This window comes from Monodon monoceros, unplaced genomic scaffold (genome assembly GCF_005190385.1).
Source record: "Monodon monoceros isolate NGI ecotype Baffin Bay Population unplaced genomic scaffold, NGI_Narwhal_1 Super_Scaffold_13, whole genome shotgun sequence".
Taxonomy (NCBI): Eukaryota; Metazoa; Chordata; class Mammalia; order Artiodactyla; family Monodontidae; genus Monodon; species Monodon monoceros.
The window spans coordinates 63,439,534-63,462,373 of NW_021703769.1; the positions used below are offsets into that span (position 1 = coordinate 63,439,534).

General features: G+C 44.8%; 1 protein-coding gene across 4 annotated transcripts in view; it reads left to right on the forward strand.

Annotated features, from left to right (window-relative positions):
• Nucleotides 1–2,357: 2,357 nt before the first annotated feature.
• TMC5 (transmembrane channel like 5) overlaps nucleotides 2,358–22,840 on the forward strand; it is a 39,094-nt gene continuing 18,611 nt past the window's right edge. For 2 of the 4 annotated variants that reach the window (XM_029221478.1, XM_029221480.1), the window contains exons 1-9: nucleotides 2,358–3,142; nucleotides 5,117–5,289; nucleotides 8,384–8,473; nucleotides 12,819–12,918; nucleotides 15,059–15,146; nucleotides 15,593–15,841; nucleotides 18,012–18,163; nucleotides 19,845–19,989; nucleotides 20,878–21,033. In XM_029221478.1, the coding sequence (XP_029077311.1) occupies nucleotides 2,358–3,142; nucleotides 5,117–5,289; nucleotides 8,384–8,473; nucleotides 12,819–12,918; nucleotides 15,059–15,146; nucleotides 15,593–15,841; nucleotides 18,012–18,163; nucleotides 19,845–19,989; nucleotides 20,878–21,033 (1,938 nt within the window). Of the gene's footprint in view, nucleotides 3,143–5,116; nucleotides 5,290–8,383; nucleotides 8,474–10,955; nucleotides 11,266–12,818; nucleotides 12,919–15,058; nucleotides 15,147–15,592; nucleotides 15,842–18,011; nucleotides 18,164–19,844; nucleotides 19,990–20,877; nucleotides 21,034–22,840 lie in introns of those variants that run through there. The other 2 variants (XM_029221479.1, XM_029221481.1) reach the window with 2 other exon arrangements.

Genomic DNA, 22,840 nt, shown 5'->3' on the forward strand with positions numbered 1-22,840 from the left:
TTCTTTTTACATGAATCAGAATTGTGTTGTTTTTATTTTCTATCTTAAGTAGGGGAAAAACCTCTGCCCCTATTTCCCTTTCTGCTTGAGCAACCTTCATTGATTGTTCAAGATATGTCAGTAGTTAAATAAGTAAATTAAAAAGTGAAGGAGGGCTTCCCTGGTGGAGCAGTGGTTGAGAGTACGCCTGCCGATGCAGGGGACACGGGTTAGTGCCCCAGTCCGGGAAGATCCCCCATGCCGCGGAGCGGCTGGGCCCGTGAGCCGTGGCCGCTGAGCCTGCACCTCCGGAGCCTGTGCTCTGTAACGGGAGAGGCCACGACAGTGAGAGGCCCACGTACCGCAAAAAAAAAAAAAAAAACCCCTCAGCATATTAGTTGAAATTCTCTTTCATTTGTGTATGACAGAAAACCAACTCAAACCAACTTAAGTCAAAAAGGGAATGTAATGACTCAAGTATCCAGTGGCTGGCTGCCTTCAGGCATGGCTGGATTCAGGTGCTTAAACAGTGTCATAACATTTGATCCTTCTTTCTGTTTATCTCTTGGTTCTGTTCTGTTCCCTGTTGGTACCACTCTCAGGCAGGCCTTCTCCCCTGGTGACCTCTGGCTGCTTCAGGCTTATAACTTCCTAACTCCAAGTCCAGCCAAAAGAGAACTTCTCTCTTTCAACATTTCTGACAAAACTCCCAGAATTGAGTCTCACTGGCTCCGACCCAATCACTGTGGCCAAGAAGCAAATAATTCTGATTGGGTCACACGTCTACACCTGGCTGACATGGATTTAGAGGAAAATGTTGCCACAAAAGAGAGAAGTGGATGTTGGGTAGGGACAAAATAATGAAAAACTGACTTCAGCTATACTGAGAAGTATGGAAATGAGTTGGCAAATAAACATTCTAAGGCTATAAGGCACGGCAGAAGGTTAATTCTTTAGCTCCGATTACTCAACAGAAAGTCTAACCCTTTTTGTTCACATAGAGATAAACCTGTAAACATTGGCTGAACTTTAAAAATGGTCTACTTCCTTCTTTCAAAAGCATCGCCATTTGTCTAATCATGCTGGCTGAAACTGTGGAGCTATTTTTTATCTTTTCTTTTCCTTAGCTCTCACCCTTCCCATATCAGGTCAGTCCACTAATCCTATTAATTCTTTCTTTAAATTTTCTCCCCTACTTATTTTCTTTGCTGTTCTGACTGACACTACACCGGAAGTTCCAGGCTTATATTCTATCTATCTCCAAAGCAACTTAGTGAAATAAGAGCACGTCTTTCCCAGTTAGTCCGTCAAGGTCCTGGAAGACTGACTTGGGTTATGTGCCCATTCCTGAACCAAACCCTGTGGCCAGGGGTATGGTGGACACTGATTGGCCAGACCTGGTCATGTGACCATCCTTGGAGTCAGGAATGCAATCAGCCTTTCCTGAATCTCCCGGACCCGTGAGCAGATGCCCAGAGGAAAATCAGGGCAGTGATGCCAAAAGAAGGCGAAATGGGTAAAAGGCAAGTAAAAACAACAGATAGTCAGTTCACTTAGAAATTAAAACCCCATCACTTCTGATTTGAAAGTATGCTGTGTCTATAGATTACAGTTCATAGAACTCATAAAACCATATTTTCAAACTGGAGGGGATGGTAGTGCTTGTCTCCTTACCCAAGCCCTCTAGTTACCATTAACCATTCTTCCTTTGTGCGCTCATAGTAATTTATGCTTTGAACCCAAGAACAAGGGCAATCAAAGTGCTCAATAAGTCCTTGTTTCTTCCAATCTTTTGGTTCATTGCTCCCCTCCCCAGCAGAAGGTATTGGTCAGGATATAACTTTGGCCAAAAGTATCAGATCCAAAAAACTGTGGTTTACACAAGATAATGGTTTATTTCTTTCTTTACATAAAAGCCCAAGCTGATATTGGGCACTGATCTGTGAAATCATCAACAGCCCAGGCTGTTCTGCTGCTCTCCCTAGGGTGGGTGCTGCCTGTGTGCATGGCCAAGAAGCGCCCCATCATTTCCACAGTCCAGTTCACGGGAAGTGAGAAGATTGAGAAAGGGAGGAATACCCCTTCCCTTTAACAGCACAACCTGGAAGTTGTGTATATCACTTCTGCTCACATCTCGTTGACCACTCTCATGGCTGTATCTAGATGCACAGGAGGCTGGGAAACATAGTCTTTATTTTGGGCAGCTGTGTACCCAGCTATGAGAGAAAAAAGAACAGGTACTGGAAAATAACCATCAATCTTTGCAGGGAAGAAAGGGAAAAAAATTCTGACCTTTCCTTCCTTTTTGTTTTTCAGATAAAGAAAGAGATCCCTGAATAACTGCAGAGGCAGGAACCTTTTAATACTCCAGGGTAAACATGTCTCCCTACAGGAATAATGCTTATGAGGAGGATCCAGATTACCCTGACTATTATGGGTCTCGGAACCATACTCGGGGGTATTTGAAAACTCAGGATTATCAAGATTCGCCAGGTCCTCCAAACAACTCAGATGACCCCAGCACCAGGAGCAACCCATACTCTGCAGACTCCAGAACAAGTCCAGACTATCCTGGGTCTCTGGCAAAACCAGATTATCCTGGATCTCGGAGGAATCCGTACTACCCTGGCACCAGGAGCAACCCATACTCCGCAGGTTCCGGAAGTCCAGACAATCCCAAATCTTTGGCAGAGCCAGATTATCCTGGATCTTGGAGCAATCCATATCGCCCAGGCTCATCCAGGGAGCCAGACTCCTCTGAATCTCAACGGAATCCTGATCTGGCAGGTTCCAGAGGCAGTGGAAACTACGCAGGCTCCAGAGCAAATCCAGATTATCTTGACTCCTTGGGAGAGCCAGACTACGCTGGAGCTCAGGGCAACTCTAACTATGCTGGCCCCAGAGCCAATTCCAACCATCCAGACTCCAGAAGGAATCCAGAACGTGCTGGTTCCAGAATCAGTCCATACATAGACACTCTGGGAGTGCCTGATTATCCAGATGCTGAGAATCAATCTAGCTCTCCAAACTTCTTTGGGGAACCAGACTATCCTGGCGCTCAGGACTATCGGAGCTCTACAAAGTTCTGGGGGCAGCCCGATTACCCAGGTGCTGAGAATCCTCATGATTATGGCTCTTCAGAGAACCCGGAAATGACCAGGGAGTAAGTGCCGGAATCTCCCTCCCCTGGGGATGGAGGATGAAGGCTAGATCATTCAGTCAGTTGAACTTGGTTGGCAATGTTTGGGATAAGGACACGTATGATTATTTCCATGACATGAATTTATGGTGAAACTTTCATGCCTACCTGTATACCGTACCCGGTCCTTGGACTCTCAGCCTGAGGCTTCAAGCCCTTACCTGAACATAATCTTTCATCACTTTTTGCTCAAATAACATCCTTCCCAGTCTCCTATTTCTTCCTGTCTAATCCCTGTAAGACATTTAGATCCCCACTGTTTTGACACTGCTACTTCGCCAATGAGGTTAGGATTAAGATAATGTTTATGAATCCAAACATTTTAACTAGAATTATATCAACAGGAAGGCATTTTAATCAAGAAAGTCTTTTGAAGGTCTAACTCCATGAAATCCATTCAACTCCTCAGTTTTTTTACACAAGATGATTGAGCCACTCCTGATTTTTTTCCACTTTCATCTTTATTTTACTGAAATTATTGTCAGAATTGATCACTTTTCATGTTTAGAGTAGATCTGGCTCATTGATCTTTTGCATTGTTGTTTTCATCAAGTTTTATTAATTCGTTTTCACCTCTAAGGAGGTTTTTTTTTTTTTATTTTAAGTCCAGTTTTTCCTGGTTCAGATTTGATAGATCTAAATTTTGTCAAAAAGATTTTAATCTTCCATCAATTTTGGTCATTGACAAATTTTACCAGGTACGGTTTGGGTCGTCGAGTGTTAGTCTTGGGTGACAGTTTTGCCAAACTACGTTTTTCCTGGGTTAAATTTCTTAATGTTCACGTTGCCAACAAGATGTGATTATTTATTTTTCAGGTTATTCTTAACCTATAACAAATTTACCGTGTGAAATTTCAACCAATACAAGTTTTAGTTTGTATGTACTATTTCTACTAGTAATATTTATGAATTCAACAAAGACGAATGGCTTTTATTTACCTCTAGGAACAAGGATATGGGATTTGGGTGCACAGTGAGGTCAAATGCCTACAGGAATAATGCTAAATACAACCTAAACAGGCGGATTAATAGGACCATGTCAAAGCGTCCTCCTTGGTCTTCTCCCCCGCTGCCTGGCTCATCATTAAAAATATACCTTTGACCTTGTCACTCCCTTGTTTCTCATCTTCCATTGTTCTTCATAACCTTTGGGAGAAAGACTACACCACTTCACTTGTGAGAACACTGAAGAATGAGGATGTGCTGAGCTAACGTAAGACGCCAGCCAAAGCCCAGCCTGACTGACCCCCTCCCACCTCTGCTATCCTCTCCCTACCTGAACCCTGTACTCTAGGTCAGTGGTTCTGGACCTTGGCTGATGACTAGAATTATCTGATTACCTGGGGGGACTTAAAAATCATACAAACACCTGGGTCCAACCTTCAGAGATTCTATTTAGTTGTCTGGGGTGAGGCCTGGGAATAGGTATATACATAAAATTGAGAATCATTGCTCCAGGTTAATTGATTTTCATAGCATTCCTTTTATATATTCAACCCTTTCTGGTCTCACATGTTTATTTGTGCTGTTCTTCATCCTTGGAATGCCCTCCTCCTAACTATGTATTAATTTATCCTTCCAATCCCAGCTCAGATGTCTCTTTTCCATGTAGATTTCCCTTCAGACTCCCAGCCCAAATTCTCTTCTCTTTCCTCTGAACCCCTTGGGCCTGTCTTCTTATATTCATCAGTTACTACTTGTATTATAATTGCTTATGGCTGTGGTTAATAAGCTGGGCCAGAATGTATTGAGAGTTCCTTGAGGGTAGACGACCCATGTCTTTAACTTTGTATTCTCACCCCGTTGCCCATGCCTAATACACGGTTGGCATTCAGTCAGCGTTTGTGGGATGAATGAATTGATGGATGGATGGATGGATGGATGACTATCCTTACTATGCTATTGGATGACTATTAATCCATCATTTTGGGATTTCAGAATGCTCAGCAGAGCATCTTCAGTCCAGCCCTCATTTCACCGTGAGGGTGTCAGCCCCTTGGGCATCCTTGGGAGAAAGGATGGAGATTATCCTGAAAGCATTGAAATGAAATCCAGGGAGATGGCAAATCCGTACAGCCCCTCTGTGCCAGGTGCTCCTGGCAATGGCTATGGTAAGCATTTGTTAAGAAGAGAATCATATCCTGGGAAGAAAGTAAAATTCAGTGGGCTTGGGACCAATCATTAAAGATCAGCAGGAGAAGAACTGGTTTATTCCTCCTCCTTCAAACACCCACCTTACAAGGGTTGAGCATTCAGGGTCTAGAGAAGACAAGCAGTGTCATCAATTATCAAAGCAGGTTGGGCAGGGGTTGTGCCTGTGTGAGGCGACTGACGGTCAGGTTCAGTCCATCACCGTGATGTGGGAAGATGGACTTAGTGTGGCCAGATCCTCAGATTTTTCTAAAGAAGCCAGAAATCTGGGTTTTTACATGCTCCAAAATAATTTTTTGAATAAATAAATAAAATCCCTGAGCTGGACAAATCCACTGGTGGACTAGATTCAGTATGTGTGGCTGCCAGTGTCCAGCTTTAGTTCAGCACATCCTGCAGGTGTTCAGATGGTCAGCACTTGTACCTTTGGAACCTACTGGGGGCACAGGGAGTTAGAAGTAGCTCTGTTCTCACGGTTCGTAAAGGCTAAGTGAGTAGGTGACACCAGCACATCAAGACTAAAGAAAATTAGCAAACAGGCTGACAATACGTGAAAAATCACGTCGTTCTCAGAATCTGCTGTGTGTGAAGGTTTAGCTCTAGGAGGTAAAGGAGATTCTACCAGTTCTCATCTTCCGGAAGGAAAAAGGGACTTGTTGTCTGATAGAAGAAGCCAGCTCATGGCACAAGTCCATGTTATAGGAATTCAGAGCCCGTGAGAGCTGGAAAAAGGAGTGTTCAGTCATGAACAGAGTGAGGGACCCAAGTGTTGGTTGGTGCAGATGGAAGACTGCTCAGCCCTGAGAGGGTGGGTGGGGAAGAGATTGAAGAAGGCAGGGAGGAGGGGGTGGGATGCATCGCCACGCACTAAGGAAAAACGCGGACTCTTACACATTTGCATAGACAGCATTAACTTGGGCTATTCTGAACCTTTATGCCAGGCATTCTCAGTGGGGCATATCAATCCCAAGGGGTGAAAATTTATTGAAAGGCCACAAAAAAACCTTCCTTTTTTTATGTATAAAGCAGATATGCATAGAGTATATGTATATAGTTATACGTATATCTGTGGTATGAAAATATCATGGGGGAGGGCAATAAGGAAGAAATGTCTAAAAAGGTTACTTAGGTGGCCAGTATTGAAAAAAAAAAGATTGAGAAATACTGCTCCACCCCAATGCAAGCAGAGCTAATAATGCCCAGCAGGTTTTGAGTGCTTCCCATGTCCTGGAAACCCTGCCAAGCACTTTACTTTTACAGTCTTCTTTCATCTGCGGCTACCTTTCAGACAGACACTACAGCTCTCCATGTTACAGATGGGAAAACTGAGGCTCAGAGAGGAACGTGTCCAAGGTCACCCAGCTACTAAATCAAAAGAGCCAGTATCAGAATCTAGTCTCTCTGACCCTGCATTACTTCTGGGTAGGATCAGGGCAAATGAGGATTCCTGACCACCAAGCTCCATAGAACGCTGGAATTAGAAAGCTGTTTTAAAAAGTGGTCACGTAAAGTGTGGCTTCCTTCTCTGGGCTCCTTGTAGGACCAAGGTCGTTGTGCCGGCATTCACTTGTCCAGTGCTGTGCCATCCTGTTAGACTATGCACTCCTTAAGGAGAACCCATTTCATCCATGTATCCTCCAAGGCTCTATGTGATTTTCCTAGTGCCTAGCATACAGCTGGTGCTTGAGCGATGCTAACTGAATTAATAGCAACAACTGTAAGGGATGTATCAGTTGGCTATTGCCACAGGAATGCTTCATAACAAACAACTCCAAAACCCAATGTTGTATGATAAGCATCATTTATTTCTCACCCACACATCTGTGGGTTTGCTTGGAGTTTGACTGAACCAGGCTGGGTTTGGCTGTGCCTGATTTGAGGTCACAGATTCTATTTAGATCTAGGGTCCTTCTTGACCCAGTGAGCTAACCTGGGCCATTTTCTTCCCATGGCATAAGCTGGAAGCAGAAACAAACGATGTCTCTGAGTCCTTGACTTGGAACTAGCAAACTGTCACTTCTACCATGTTCCACTGGTTAAAGCAAGTCACATGAGCAAGCCCAACTTCAATGGAGGTTTCCAAGGTGGAGGAAGTGTAATATTTGCTGAAAAACAATTAATTTACCACAATAGTTAATATATATTAAGAATTTGCTATGTTCCAGGATTATTTTAAGCACTTTACATGTATTAACTGATTCAATTTCCCCAACAATCCTATGCAAAGGTCTTATTATTATCCCTGATTTACAGACTCTGAAGCTCAGAGACGTTAAGTAACATGCCAGAGAGCACACAGCTAGTAAGCAGCAAAGCCAGGAACTGATCCTTGGCAAGAAGTTCCAGAACCTCCTGCAGTATAATTTTGTACATCTCCATCAAAATGTGATCCATTTTCTCTGTTGAGGAGTTTAGCCTTCATTGTTTACCATGAGTTGAATAAAAATATACTGAAATGTGACACTGTCATGTAGATGCTGAAAGTGGACTCTGTCTCCAAGAAAATCATGCCGAATTTCAAATTTATTCATGTGTCATCATAAAATGCTAGAACTAGAAGGAAGCTTTGTAATCACCTAGAAAAGCTTTTTTTTTTAACTCAATTTTTAGAAGACTTAGTTTTTTACAGAAGTTTTAGGTTCACTGTAAAATTGAGGGAAAGGTAACAGAGATTTCCCACATATCCCTTGCCCCACATGTGCATAGCCTCCCCCGTTATCAGAGTCCCCCACCAGAGTGGGACATTTGTTACAATTGAACCTACCTTATTACATCATTATCACCCAAAATCCATAGTTTACAATGGGTTCACCTTGGGTTGTGCATTCTATGGGTTTGGACCAATATATAATGACACGTAGCTATCATTGTGGTATCACACAGAGTATTTTCACTGTCCGAAAACCCTCTGAGCTCCATCTATTCATCCCTCCCCCTCCAGACAAGTATTTTTCGAACTCTGATTTGTGACCCATTAACAAGTCTTACTGACCACTGTGTGCTCAGTAACATCTAGTGTGGTAGGATTAATTGTCTCTTGTCTCTTCATTCCAGTGAACCCTGCTTATGTGGGTGACAATGGCCTCAGCCAAGCTTATGGAGACCCACCCTTGTCTGGACATGATTGGCACAAGTCACCCCAAGGTAAGGCTTAAATGGACAGTGACCAAAAATATCAACCCTAAAGAAGGAATGTGTTCAAGGCAATGCGGACATTGCCATTTCCTCTTGGCTTCTGGTGTGGTAACTGATGCAGTACTTCCTTAATTTATCATAACGGGGTTTTATTTTATTTATTTATTTATTTATTTTTGGCTGCGTTGTGTCTTCGCTGCTGCACGCAGGCTTTCTCTAGTTGCGGAGAGCGGGGGCTGCTCCTCGTTGCAGTGTGCGGGCTTCTCATTGCGGTGGCCTCACTTGCTGCGGAGCACGGGCTCTAGTAACGCAGGCTTCAGTAGCTGTGGCACGTGGGCTTCAGAGTTGTGGCACGTGGGCTTCAGAGTTGTGGCTCGCAGGCTCTAGAGCGCAGGTTCAGTAGTTGTGGCGCACGGGCTTAGTTGCTCCGCGACACGTGGGATCTTCCCGGACCAGGGCTCGAACCTATGTCCCCTGCATTGGCAGGCAGCTTCTTAACCACTGCGCCACCAGGGAAGCCCGGGTTTTCTTTTAAACATGCAGTTTTTTCTCTTTTGGATATCAGAGTGTCTTCACTAGGACTCTTCCGGTTGCAAGTGACAGAAACCCAACCCACCCAGGCCCAAGGCTTGTGTGGTGGGAAGGATATGGGGAAACAAAGAATTGAAGGTAGAATTACCTTCCAGCACCTAGGACAGTGCCTGGCACATAGTAGGTGCTCAGAGATATTTGTTGTATGAGTCACAGGAACCAGGGCCTCTGAGTCTGAAGCCAGGGGCTCAGGGCCGCCTGGATTCTTTTTCTCCATCTATTTCGCATCTTTGCTTGATGCAGCTTCTCTTTAAGCTTCACCTCATTCATCTCAACCAGTCAGGCTTTCCCTGCAGGCCAGGGAGCATGACAGCAGCAGGCCTAGATACACACACAGCTCAGCAATGTCATGGAAAGTCTTCCTTTCTTTCTAGGCCTGTGAGTCAGTGCTGAGGAGACTCTCTCCAGCCCCATTTGAGACACATACCTACACATGAACCAATCATTTTTACATAGGAAAGAAGGCTGGGTCACATGTCCATCCCGTGCCTAATACATGTGCTGGTGAGGTGGCAGTGCCTTGAGCCAAATTTTTCTGAATAATCATAGAATTATTATGACAGTGGAGGGTAGGAGTAATCAGATTGGAGAAGGCTTTTTTTTTTTTTTTTTTTGGAGAAGGCTTTGAGATCAGTTAGGAAGTGCTATAAGGATCACTGTGTGCTGTGGTGAAGGTCTGAGCAGAGGCAGAGACTGAGAAATAAAAAAGCATTAGAGGAGAAGGCCAGGGAATACTGGAAGTTAAAGGCAAACCTGTGAAAAATGAGGAATAAACCGAAGACGTCCTCTAAGTAGCAACGCAAGTTGCGGGGCCCCATGACTTAAAACCATCCCTCACCTTCTGACCCCCTAGGGTGGATGATATCCTGTAGCCTCATCCTCTAAGAGCCTTCTCAAGGAGGCCTGTATCTTTCAAGGGGTAGGTGTTGGTACTTGGGAGAGAAAACCATGGGGATATAAACAGTCATGCTCTCCATTTGGTTCCCACGAGAGCAGGGAATGGCTTTAACTACTGGGGAAAAAGAAATACCTTTAAACCTCCTAAGATGCTCTCTCTGGCCAGCATGAAGTTTAGGGCCTCTGGGTGGAGTCCCCAGGAGGCAGAGAGAAGTAAAGAAATAGAGGACCCAGAGATGAACCTGGCTTTCTGCACCATTTTGCTTTGCACCAGTTCTGATTCTCAAATCATTTATAATTAATTGGTGGACAGTCTCCTGATAGAGTGTCACTTTGATGTATCATGCCCACATCTAGGAAGTGCCTGGCACCTAGTAGGTACTCATAAACATTCATTCATTTATGAATGAATGAATGAATGAGTGATACCTCAGCATCTTGTTACAGGAGAGGACCAGGGTGAAGTGATTAAAAGGCCCTGCTTTGGGACCACACAGACCTGGGTTTGATCCCTAGCTCTGCTACTTGCTGGTTTTGTGACCTTAGGCAAATTACCTTTTGGGGCCTCAGTTTTCTTATAAAATGGGGTTTATTATAGTACTTATTTTGTAGGGTGATTGCGGAAATTAAATAACATACTCTAGGGCTTCCCTGGTGGTGCGGTGGTTGAGAGTCCGCCTGCCAATGCAGGGGACACAGGTTCGTGCCCCGGTGCGGGAAGATCCCACCTGCCGCGGAGCGGCTGGGCCCGTGAGCCATGGCCGCTGAGCCTGCGCATCCGGAGCCTGTGCTCCGCAACGGGAGAGGCCACAGCAGTGAGAGGCCCGCGTACCGCAAAACAAAACAATACAAAACAAAACAAAACAAAATTGTGAATGGAGGGGGAGGCTCTCTGTGGTTGTCATCACTTTTCCTGGAGGTTCCCCACAATGCCAGTGTGACTGCTGTATGAGGTCTTGGGAAGCCCACCCTGGTGGAGAGTAAGGCTTGGAGGAAGCCAGAGATGCTGTCCGGTGACCAAGTGAATGAAATCATCGTTGAGGTTGAGAATGTCCCATCTGGGGTCCAAAGCCATCCATCTTCAAGTCAGATTGTTCCAGAAAAGACACTGGTGAACTCAAGCTTTAGTTTGGTCTCCTCCATTTCTGACATTGATGTGACAGACTCTCAGATTTTCAGCAATTGGAATGACAAAAAGGGCAAGCAGTTCTTATGGTTTTCAACACCTGTGAATGAATTGTTTCCCCAGACCCTTCATAGCTCAGAAAGCATGGGCTTAGACGCCCCTTGTACTTCACATGAGAGCATCCAAGGTAGTGAGACCCTGGGGCAGAGGAGTTAGAACGGGAACAGCACCTTCCAAGTTGCCCACAGGGTTTTGGTTTTAAGACTTCGAGGAGGGTGAAGGTTTGGTAGATGACCTGAGGATGCTCGGGACTGCGGAAGGGGTCACTTTGAGAATGTCTCATACCAAAGAAGGAGTTTACCTTGATCAAGCTCGTTTCATGTGCCCAGTGTTCTGCCTTTTTGCTATCCATCGAGTTTAGTTTTATTTACTTGCCACGCTCCACACCCGTGAGACAGGCATGCCTGTCATTTCCATTTGCTTGATGAGGACCCTGAGGCTCAGGGAAGTTAAATGATGTGGCAGATCTGGGGTCAAATGCAGGTCTGCCTGATTCCCAAGCCTGACACCTTAACCACCATCCTGTCCTGCTTTGGTGGTATCGCTCTCCACTCTGGATTTGGCAACAAGGGATGCCTCTTTTGTCAAGTCCGCCGTGAAACCAGGTTTCTTCCTCTTCCCTCCTTCGCCTTTCTTCCTTTCTGTCTACTCCCACTTCCCTCTCAGGAGACACTCAAATTCCTCGTCTTCAGCCGAGTGATTTGGTGGCCCTCTTCTGGGCACTCTCCCTCCACCTCAGCTATGTCACTGAAACGAGGAGTTCCGAGCAGCTCCCTAACAGGGCCAGGAGCCAGCCCGCTCCCGGCCACCGCCCCAGCGGGCCCCCCAGCTGCCCCTCCACTGCTACTGGAGGCGGGGCAGCAGTGCCAGGTGTCACACGCAGACACAACACCACCCAGAGCGAGAAGGGTCTTCCGTGTTTTTTGAGTCTTGTTTTTTGAGAGGGAAGAAACCTTTTCCAAGAAACTCCTCAGCAGACCACCCCTCACAGAACATTGGCCAACGTGTCACATGCCTGGGCCTGAACAGGTCACCTGCAAGGGGGCTGGGACCATCAAGATAGGCTTGGATTCACTGGGATCTGTCCCCTGTGCCTGGAGATGGGTCCCACCCTGCAGAAGCCCAGGGCCATGGGAGACAGGGCCGTAGATTTCTGAACCAGACTGGGATTCCGTCAAAAAGGAGAGCTGACTGCGGGATAGATGACCAACAGTATCTGCCACGCTGACGCAAAGTGGGAATTTGAGTTCTTGAGAGAGGAGAGGGGAGTCCTTATCTTCCAGCGGATGGAGGAACACAAGACAATAGTCCAGAAGAGTCAAGAAGATGCTTGGGCCTGGAGTGCAGGGAGCAAGAGAAAGCCATGCGGGAAATTACAGAGGGAGGAGAGCCAGGCCGACCGAACATCCTGGGTCTCATCAGCTTTGCTGACTGTTCCTTGTCATGGGAAAAAGGAAAGCACTGAATTAGAATTGCGTGCAAATTTGCTTTGGCTTTGAGATTTCACACGCGTACGTGCCGTCTTCTTGTTTTTATTTGTGGCTTTGGGGATCACTGAGTACATACATTCTTCTTTCTTTGTGCTCTTATAAAAACATGCTCTATCTTCAGCACCATATTTTCAAATGCTATTATTCTGTTAAAGGAGAAAAAAATTAAACTCCATTTTTTTTCCTGCAGGACAAAAGTTAATCGCATCTCTGATACCCATGACATCTAGAGACAGAATTAAAGCCATCAGGAATCAACCAAGGACCATGGAAGAGAAAAGGAACCTTAGGTATGGACCAAAAGCTGTTCTTCTTGCCCAGATTTCATGGAAACCTCAATCTTCTACTTTTGTCCCATGTTGGAAAGATAAGAAATAAATAAATGCAAGAAAAGAGATAATCTCCCTACCGAAGAATTCCACACAGTCTGTGTTGGTTGCCTGGAGTGTGGGCTGTGCTTAGTGACCTTCTTCCTGAGCGCAGAGCATGCAAAGGGGGAAGTAGCTTCCCAGGGGTGAAGTCAGGCTAATACTACCAGGTGGTCAAGGTTAACATTCCCAGGGAAAGTCATGTGACCAGAAGGAGTTCCCCTCTGTGGTACTCTCTCCTAAAACCAGCAACCCTAGTCTAACCAGACAAAATAATCAGGCAAACCCCAATCGAGGGACATTCTTCAAAGTACCTGAGGAGTATTCCTCAAAACTGTCAAGGTCATCAAAAAGGAGGGAAGTCTGAGAAACGGTTGCAGGCTGAAGTGTTCTAAAGAGACATGACAATTAATGCAATGTGGTTTCCTGCATGGGTCCTGGAATAGACAATGGACACCTGTGAAAAAACTAGTAAAATCGGAGTAGTCTGGAGTTTAGGTAAAAGTTAGACACCAGTGTTGGTTTCTTAGTTGTGACAGACCTACCATGGAAATGTAAGATATTAAAGGGGGGAAATGGTGAGTAGTAGATGGGAATTTTCTGTTCTCTTTTTGTAACTTCTCTGTAAATCTCAAACTACTGTTTAAAAAAAAAAAAAGGTGGGGGGGTGGTGAGGGGAGGGAGTTCCCTGGTGGTCCAGTGGTTAGGAGTCGGGTGGTTTCACTGCTTCGACCCAGGTTCAGTCCCTTGTCAGGGAGCTAAGATCCTGCAAGCCACAAGGTGCCGGGGTCGGGGAGCACAAAACCCAAACAAACAAAACCTCAGAAACTTTCCAAGACCAGGAATTCAAAAACAAGAGCGAGGGCTCTTTAAGCCTTCAGCCCTTCTTACATTTACCATTCCTCAGCCTCTTTCTTTTTGCCATTTGTAGCAGTTGGCAGAAACTAGTAGAGTGGATGCAATTGCTAATAAATAATTCAATGACGCAATTGTTCTGAGGTTCCGAGTCTGGCAGGTGAGATAGATTGGTCAACAAGTAACTTATAAATGACAGAAAGAAAATCAGGCCAAATCAAGGTGGAAGGAGTTTGCAGGGGAAGGGTTAGAAGGAGAGAGATAGTTCCCTTGGGCAAAGCAGGGTGCATCTGTGAGCTGAGCCTTGGAAGATGGTGATGTGGTGATGGACCTCTGGGGTGGACAAAAGAGAGCCAGGAAGGGGGCAGAGCAAAGGAGATGCCATGAGTTCATGGAGAATTAAAGAGAAAACTGAGGCTGGATCTTTTTGAAAACACTCTTCCGTTTCAAACTCTGCATGGCCTCCTCCGTCACAGAGCGCGGGCCTTGTATGGCCCGAAAGACTTTACAGCAGGATTTTCAACCTGACATTTGGGTCTGGATCATTCTCTGCTGTGGGAGGCTGTCCTGTTCACTGTAGGGTGTATAGCAGCATCCCTGGTCTCTACCCACTAGATGTCAGTGCCCCCTCCCTACCCCCAATTTGACAACCCCAAAAGTCTCCAGACTTACCCAAATGTCCCTTGGGGGCAAAATCTCCTAGGTTGAGAACCACTGACTTATAGAACCTCACCCACCTACCTACGGTTATCACTCACACCCTTCCCCCTTCCCCCACTCATTCCATTCCAGCTGTCCTGGACTCCTTGGGGCTTTGCACTGGCTGTTCCCTATATTCAGACACTCCCTTATCCATAGACTAACCTCTCTTCTCCTTCAAGACTTGGCGCAAACACTTTGTACTATTCAAATTGTACCACGGTCTTCACCCCAGCATTTCCCACCTCCTTACTCTGTTTTTCGATTTTCTTTCCCATAGTACAACTCACCTTCTATTATCCTATATCATTTACCCACTCTATTTTTGTATTTATTGTTTATTTTCTTTCTCTTCCAACTAGGATGTCTGCTCCATGAGCCAGGGAAATCCGTCTCTACCTCACCCCCTGGGACCATGCCTGGCACATCTCAGGCACTCAGGAAATATTTGGGGAATGAATGCAAAACAACGTTGGTGTCTCTCACTTTCTTCTGCTCTTTCCCACAGGAAAATGGTTGACAAAGAGAAAAGTAAGCAGCCCCGTCGTATCCTGGAGTTCAACGGCTGTGCTCAGTGTCTGAATTCCATTTCATTGGTAAATCGGTCTTTACCGCGGTCAGTAAATGGGCACAGAGTAGGGTGAAACCAGGGAGGTGGGAGAGTAAGGATGAGAAGGGACCCACAGGGAGGAGGAGCCAAAGTTCACGGTTGTTTCCTTGAAAGACGTAGAAACTGGGTCAGCCTAGGTGTGGGGAAAACAGGCAGGCATAGGAAGGCCTAAGAGGTTGCTGAGTTATCTGGGCAACTTAGCCACTGTGAGTGTCACCTTCAGTAGCAAACCTGGGAAGGTAATAAATAATAGCACTCACCTTAGGGGGTGGTCCTGCGGATTAAATGAGATACCGTTTGCAAATGCGTTGAGCGTGGCGCCTGGCACATCATACTGCTCTAGAAACAGTGGCCATTGTCGCTATTATGGAGCCTGCTCAGCAGATATTTGTTGAGGGACGGTCCAGCCGCGCACGTTGTGTCTACCCGCAGGCATACCGGAGATCCAAGAACAGTCTGTCGGAACTGTTCAATTCCATCAGCCTGTGGCAGAAGACGCTCAAGGTCATCGGAGGCAAGTTCGGCACCAGCGTCCTCTCCTATTTCAACTTTCTGAGGTGGCTTTTGAAATTCAACATTTTCTTGTTCATTGTGACCTTCAGCTTCATCATAATCCCTCAGTTAACCATGGCCGAGAAGAACCACCTCCAATTCACTGGACTGGAATTTTTAACCGGGGCTGTAAGTGCACCATCCCCTGCCCAGAGTTCACACCTTGGAGACGCAGGGACAGGTCTGCCCGTCACCCTTCCAGGCCTCTCATTTTGCCTGGGAGTCAACTGATGGGGAAAGAGGGTGTTTAAAGTGATTTCTTTTTTTCCCCCAAAGTAACATATACACAGCCTAGTAGAATTTCTGTCTCCTGAGGTGAACATGTTAACAGTTTTTGTTGTCCAGAATCCTCTTCTCTGCACACAAATGGACACATTGTGCATGGACATATGCATCTTTTTTTTTAACAAAAGGTGAATTATTCCTATAGACTGCCTACGACTTGCTTTCTTCCACCTAATATGTGGTGGACATCTCATATTGATGTTCACAGATCTACCTTTTCTTTCTTTTTTTCTTTCTACAAAATACAGTCCTCCTTAAAAAAAAATTCCTAGTATAGAAGAGAGCAAACTAAGAGAAAGTCTATTTTATCCTCCTTCTTTTGTCTAACTCTCCAGTTTGGAGTGTACCTCTGTCCACCATTTTTCTTTCTATACAGTCATAGATACATAGATACATAGGTAGATAGACAGTTAAACTTTTTTTTTAAATAAAAGAAGATGAGATACTACAAATCTTGCTTTGCAACTTTTTTTTTTTTTGCGTTGCTATGAATCTTGAGCATGGATATACATCCGTATTATTCTTTTTATTAACAACCACGGTATATCTACCCAGCTGCCTACTGAAGCACATAGCCCCTGCCTTGTGAGTTTACCTTCTAGAAGCGATTTCTGCCACTGAGATTCTGTGGCTAGACAAACTACAGCCCAAGAACCAAATCTGTATAGCCTGCAAAATAAGATTGGTTTCCATGTTTTTAAATGGTTGGAAAAAAATGAAAAGAAAGATAACATTTTGTGAAACATAAAATTTATATGAAATTCAAATTTCGGTGTCTTTTCGGTTAAGTTCTTTTGGAACACAGCCACAACCATTTGTTTCCGTGTCTGTGCTGCTTTCCTGCTACAATAGCAGAGGTGAGCAGTTATGGGCTGGCCAAGCCCAAGATATTTACTATCTAGCTCTTTACAGAAAGAGTTTGCCTACTCTTGTAGTAGAGCATTCACAGTAAGGTTCCTCCATTCGTCTTTCTTTTTTCTTTTTCTGTTAAACTTTTTTTTTCCTTGGGATAGACACATTCAAATGGAATTATTGTGTCAATTTATCCTTCACTTTTTTCTCATTATTGTGTATATTTGTATATATGAAATATTTTATTATGAAAAATTTCAAACATACAGGAAAATAAAGAGTAGTAAAATAAACACCCAAAGACCCACTACGTAGATTTTAAATTGCTACCATTTTCCCAAATTTGTTTTTTGAAGTATTTTACAGTAAATCACAGACATCAGCTGAATCTCTTCAACATGCATCTCTGGACAATAAGGACATTTTCCTGCAGGCATATACATTATCACACCTAGCAATATTAAAAGTTAATATCATCTAAAATCCAGACCATATTCATATTTTCCCAGTTGTCCCCCAAATGTCTTTCATAGCTTTTTGTTCAGGCCAGGATCCAAGCAAAGACCACACTCTCTTTGCGTTCAGTTGTTTTTCTCTGAAGTCTTTATTAATCTAGAATGATATCTTCAGTCCTTTCCTTTTTTCTTGACATGGGCTTATTGCAGAAACCAGGCCAGTTGTCATGCAGATTCCAACGTTCTACCTTCTGCAATTGTCAAATTGTTTCCTCCGGGTCTCTCTAATTTGTTCCTCTAATTTATACAGACCCCTTATTTCGTGTAAATTGAAATTTAGACCTAAAGGCTTGATTTGTTTCGTTTTAAACCTGTTTGACCATAATACTTGTTAGAGGACAGAGGCACATAATGGCTGGCTGGCCTGCTTTTCATCATGCTTGGCTTGGTCACTGGGTCTGGGTGGTGATCGCTGGGTCCCTCCATTGTAAAGTTATGTTGGTTTGAGATTCCTTTCCACCTCTGAGAGCCTAGTGATAAGACGTCTAGGTTCTCAGTGGCCTTGGGTGCCTCTTTCCTGGCAAACAAAATGTCTACACTGACCAGTGCAGGCTTCTTGCATATGGAAGAGGTCAACTGTGCAGACCATAGTCATTCATTGTTTTCTCAAGAGATCCACCTGACCTGTGGTTTATTGTCCCTTTCAGGGTTATTTTAGGGACACAGTGATGTACTACGGCTTTTACACCAATACTGAAATCCAGAATGGGAGTAGTGGGACCTCCTACAACATGCAGTTGGCCTACATCTTCACAGTCGGAGCATGCTTGGTTGTCTGCTTTTTCAGTTTGCTCTTCAGGTATAGAATGTCTGCATTTTCTGATTCTAAGCTGTTTTTAGATTTAGGCAAAATTCAAGAGACTCAAAAGTTACTGGAGAAACAGTTTCTCTGAAATTCCAACTTTCTATTGCTGTCTTATCATTCCTTGTCCTAGAACATAAAGTACAAGTTTGGATAGAGGAAGAGAAGTTTTCATGTGCTTTTAAAGAAATTGGTCAGTCTGAAAATAAGGATGCAATGACTCAAGTAGTTTTGACTGACCGTTGTCAATTGACAATTGTCAAAGAGGAGGTACAGATGTTCAATCTGTTAAACCTATTGTTTACTAGGTCTTTGAAACAAAGTACCACAGACCGGGGGGCTTAAACAACAAAAATTTTTCTTCTCAAATTCTGGAGGCTAGAAGTCCAAGTTCAAGGTGTCAGCAGGGTTGGTTTCTCCTGGGCCTCTCTCCTTGGCTTGCAGACAGCCGCCTTCTCACTGTGTCCTCATGTGATCCGCCCTTGGTGCATATCTGAGTCCTAATATGCCCTTCTTATAAGGGCGCTAGCCATACTGGATTAGGGCTCACCTGAATGATCTCACTTTAACCTAATTACCTCTGTAAAGACCCTATCTCCAAATACAGTCAATTTCTCAGGTACTAGGGGTTAGTACGTCAACATATTAATCTTTAGAGGATACAATTCATCCCATAACAACCTCACTGCCAGCACGATAATCCAAAATAAAACAAGATTGTTTTTGTCCTATCAAACTAGGAAATGTTTCTGTTTCTTAAGCTGTTAGTACTCAGTGGTGGCAAATTTTGGAAAGGTAGTGTCCATTTTACTCAGCATTTTTTACATGCCAGGCTTAGTGCTAAGTGCTTCCTGGGCCGGATTTCACTGAATCCTACTGACATCTCCATGATAATAACAGCTGCCTTTATCGTGTGCGTACTGCCCTAAGGGCTACATTGACTTGTGGTGGGCTGAGTAATGCTCCCCCTTTCAAAGATGCCCATGTCCTAATCCCCAGAACCTGTGAATATGTTACCTTACCTGGCAAAAGGGATTTTGATTGATGAAATTAAGGATCTTAAAATGGGCTAATGTAACCCCAAAGTCCTTGAAAGTGGGAGGAAGGAGGGTCAAAGTCAGAGAGAAAGTGGAATATGCTACTCTTCTGGCTTTGAAGATGAAGGCGCCACAAGCCAGGGAATGTAGGCAGCCTCTAGATGCTGGAAAAAGGCAGGGAATCATATTCTCCCTTAAAGTCTCCAGAAGGAATACAACTCTGCCAATACCTTGATTTTAGACCCATTTTCTGATTTCTGACCTCCAGTAAGAATAAATAAGTGCTGTTTTAAGCCAGTAAGTTTGGGGCAATTTGTTATAGCAGAAGCTAATACAACCCCCATAATAACTCTGTGAGGTGTGAACTATTATTCTCCCCATTATATGGAGGTGGAAGCTGAGGGTCAGAACAGTTAAAATGACAAAATCCCCCAGTTGGCAATCTAGGATTACAAAGTCAGATCCCAAAGCCAGCACTCCTGACTACTCTGTTTGCTGTTGCCCTGTTCCAGAAGAACTTGGGGCTAACTCTTCCATGTTGCCTTTCACCATTAATGATGGGACTCTTCTTTGCTATACTCCCTGCACGCCCAATGCCTATCCTAATAACCTCTGGGTATTTTGGTTCCTGCCTTCCCTAGCATGGCCAGGTATTTCCGGAACAACTTCATTAACCCACACATTTACTCCAGAGGGATTGCTAAACTCATCTTTTGCTGGGATTTCACTGTCACTCATAAAAGCGCTGTGAAGCTGAAACAGAAGAATCTAAGCACTGAGATAAGGGTAAGGCAAGCTAGCTTTACACCCCTTCCCATGGCCAGTCATCTTTCCTCCTTCAATATGTCTGTAACTTTTCTTAAAGTACTAATGAATTATTTTTTATTCTCCATGATATTGGCAAAAAACCCCTAAAACTATTTTAAATGCCCAGGGCTGGTGACGGTGTAGGGAAATGGACATTTTCACACAACGTGGTGTCTTTGTTACTGATATAAGCTTGCGGGAGGGCAGTTTAACAATTTATAACAAAGGTCTAAATGTAAATACTTCTCGACCTCACAGTTCCGGGTTTAAAGTTTTATCCAGTGGTTTTCAACTCGGGGTGGTTTTGCCCTGGGGACACATGGCAATGTCTGGAGGCTTTTTTGGTTGTTGCAGCCAGGGAGTGTGTACTCCTGGCACCTCGTGAGTAGAGGCCAGGGATGTTGCTCAACATTCAGCTGTGCACAGGACAGGCTCCCTGTCACAGAATTATCAAACTCTGAATGGCAATAGCGCTAAGGTTGACAAACCCCGGTCCATAGAAAAAAATATTAAAAAAAAAGAGCAAGCAGAATTTATAAACGAAGGGGCTTTGACAAGAGGGTTCCTTGGTGTAGACACACAGCCTTATTCTTCAAGGAGGTTCTGTGGCCTCAGTGTATTTTCCCAAGATCATGGTCCCAATCTCTGTTTCTCTGAGATGGAAAATGTATTTAATGAAGTGATGGGGGTCTTGCCCATTAGAGATGTTCCCACAGGTCTCCTAATCCAAGTTCATTGTGCACTTTCCCCCTCTTTCCTGTGGATCTGGGGTGGGTTTGTGTCACTAGGGGCAGCAAGACCTGGGGGGGAATCTTTGCTGACAGTGGAGGGGGTCTGCGGGTGAACTTGACTTCCTTGTGTTTACAGGAGAACCTGTCAGAAATCCGTCAGGAGAATGTCAAGTTAACACTCAATCAGCAGTTGATTCGCTTCTCTGCCCACCTGGCAGCCTGGGTTGTCTCTACTGGAGTGACCATTGCCTGCTGTGTAGCCGTTTATTACCTGGCTGAGAACAACTCAGAGGTAACCAGAGAGGCAGGAACTCCAGGGTCCAGAGCACAGAGAAGCAGGTGAAGGGACGGGATGCAGGAGAGGGAGGGAGGGGAGGGGAGAGCCCCCCACTCAAACTGGGGTCGTGGCCAGCAGCGTCGGCACCAGCGGGAAGTTTGCTAAAAAATGCAGAAATCCTGGGTCCCTCCCTTGACCCATGATATACATCATAAGAACATCCCCAGGTGACGTGTGTGCACACCTCAGAGTGGGAAGCTGGGCTAGTGGAGAGATGGGAACTTTGGCCGCAGGCCTGGGATCAGGTTCTGGTTTCCTCCTTTATTATTATATCCCTAATGTCTCTCATAGCCCCTGGCACCGAGTAGACACTCAATAAGTATTGTGAACCGATGGAATCTGGCAAGTGATTTACTCTTTCTAAGCCCCGGATTCCTTACCTGTAAACTGGGAATACCTACTTTGTAGGTGTGTGGTCAGAACTAGAGAAAAGTTACGTGGAGAGTCTACTTAGTGCCTGGTACCGTGGGTGATTGAAGGAATGTTAGCTTTTTCTTTTTTTTTTTTTTTTAATGTTATGAACTCTGAGACTAATTGGCTGGGTGGACAAAGTACTGTTTTTCTGTAGATTTCGGTCTTCTGGGAAATGGGGCTAATTTTAGCCCATTTTGCCAACCCCTAGAATTGTGGTGCAGGTTGGTCTGATTGTGTCACTTTCTTTAATGGCTTCCCATTACTCTAAATATAAAATCTATCCTCCATGGCATGATTGATAGATCTTTTGTGATGTGACCCCTGCCCACATCTCTAGCCTCAACACCCCACAGCCACCCATATCTCACACCAGCAACACTAAACGGTGTGTCCATAGTTCCCTGAACACACCATGTTTTTCCTCATCTCTGGATGGGAAACATTCATCCTGCACTGCCCTCCCGCACTTCCCTTCATCTGCCTTTTCTTCAGTGTGAGTGACACTTCCTCCAGGAAGTCTTTTCTCAACATCACTACCTTTACTAGATTGAGTTAGGTGTGCCTGACTCTGCAGTCTTTCCCTGTGCGCTGGTCACATGCAGCATTGAAAATGTTTGTTTATGCATCTGTCTCTTCAAAAGAATAGCCAGGCACCTGGCCCAATACCTGGTACATAGTAGGTGCTTAACCCAATGGATGAAAAACCGAAGGAACCAGCAAGAAAATGGGTGTGAGATTATATAAACCTAAGGCTTTGTCATTAACCATATTAAGGATTGCTCTGAAAGAGACAAAATTGAATCACAGTCCTGTGGGGTCTGGCACGGCCTACCTAGGGTGGAAGCTGTGACAGGGCAGTTGTAGGTATAAAGGAGACTTCTGAGTTTCTCCTTGACCTGGAAGGTCTTCTTCACACTCACCTGAAGTGAAGGAGGGCATCGAAGGAGGAGAGGAGGTAGAAGTGGAATCATTCCCATTGTTTGAACATCTGCCTGTGCCAGGCAGGATCAACCCTCTGCATAGCTCCAGGGGTCGCATTCACTGGCAGCTACAGTTTCTCGTGAATGGTGCCCCCAGCTGTGTCGTTTAGCAGCCCTGCGGCTAGACGTTCCCTTATTTGGTCTCACTTAATTCTTACAGTGTCTCTGTGGGTTACGTGATAATCTCCCTATCATGCAGACTGGGACAGAGGCTCAGAGAAGCTATGCATCTGGTTCGAAACCTTGCAGCTTATAAGCATGGGGAGGGGGGCAGCATTTGACCCTAGGTTACTCTGGCTCCAAAGATACTGCCAGAATTACGTGTGGTGCTTTCAAAACCATCCAGAGGTAGATAGAGGCAGAGTCAG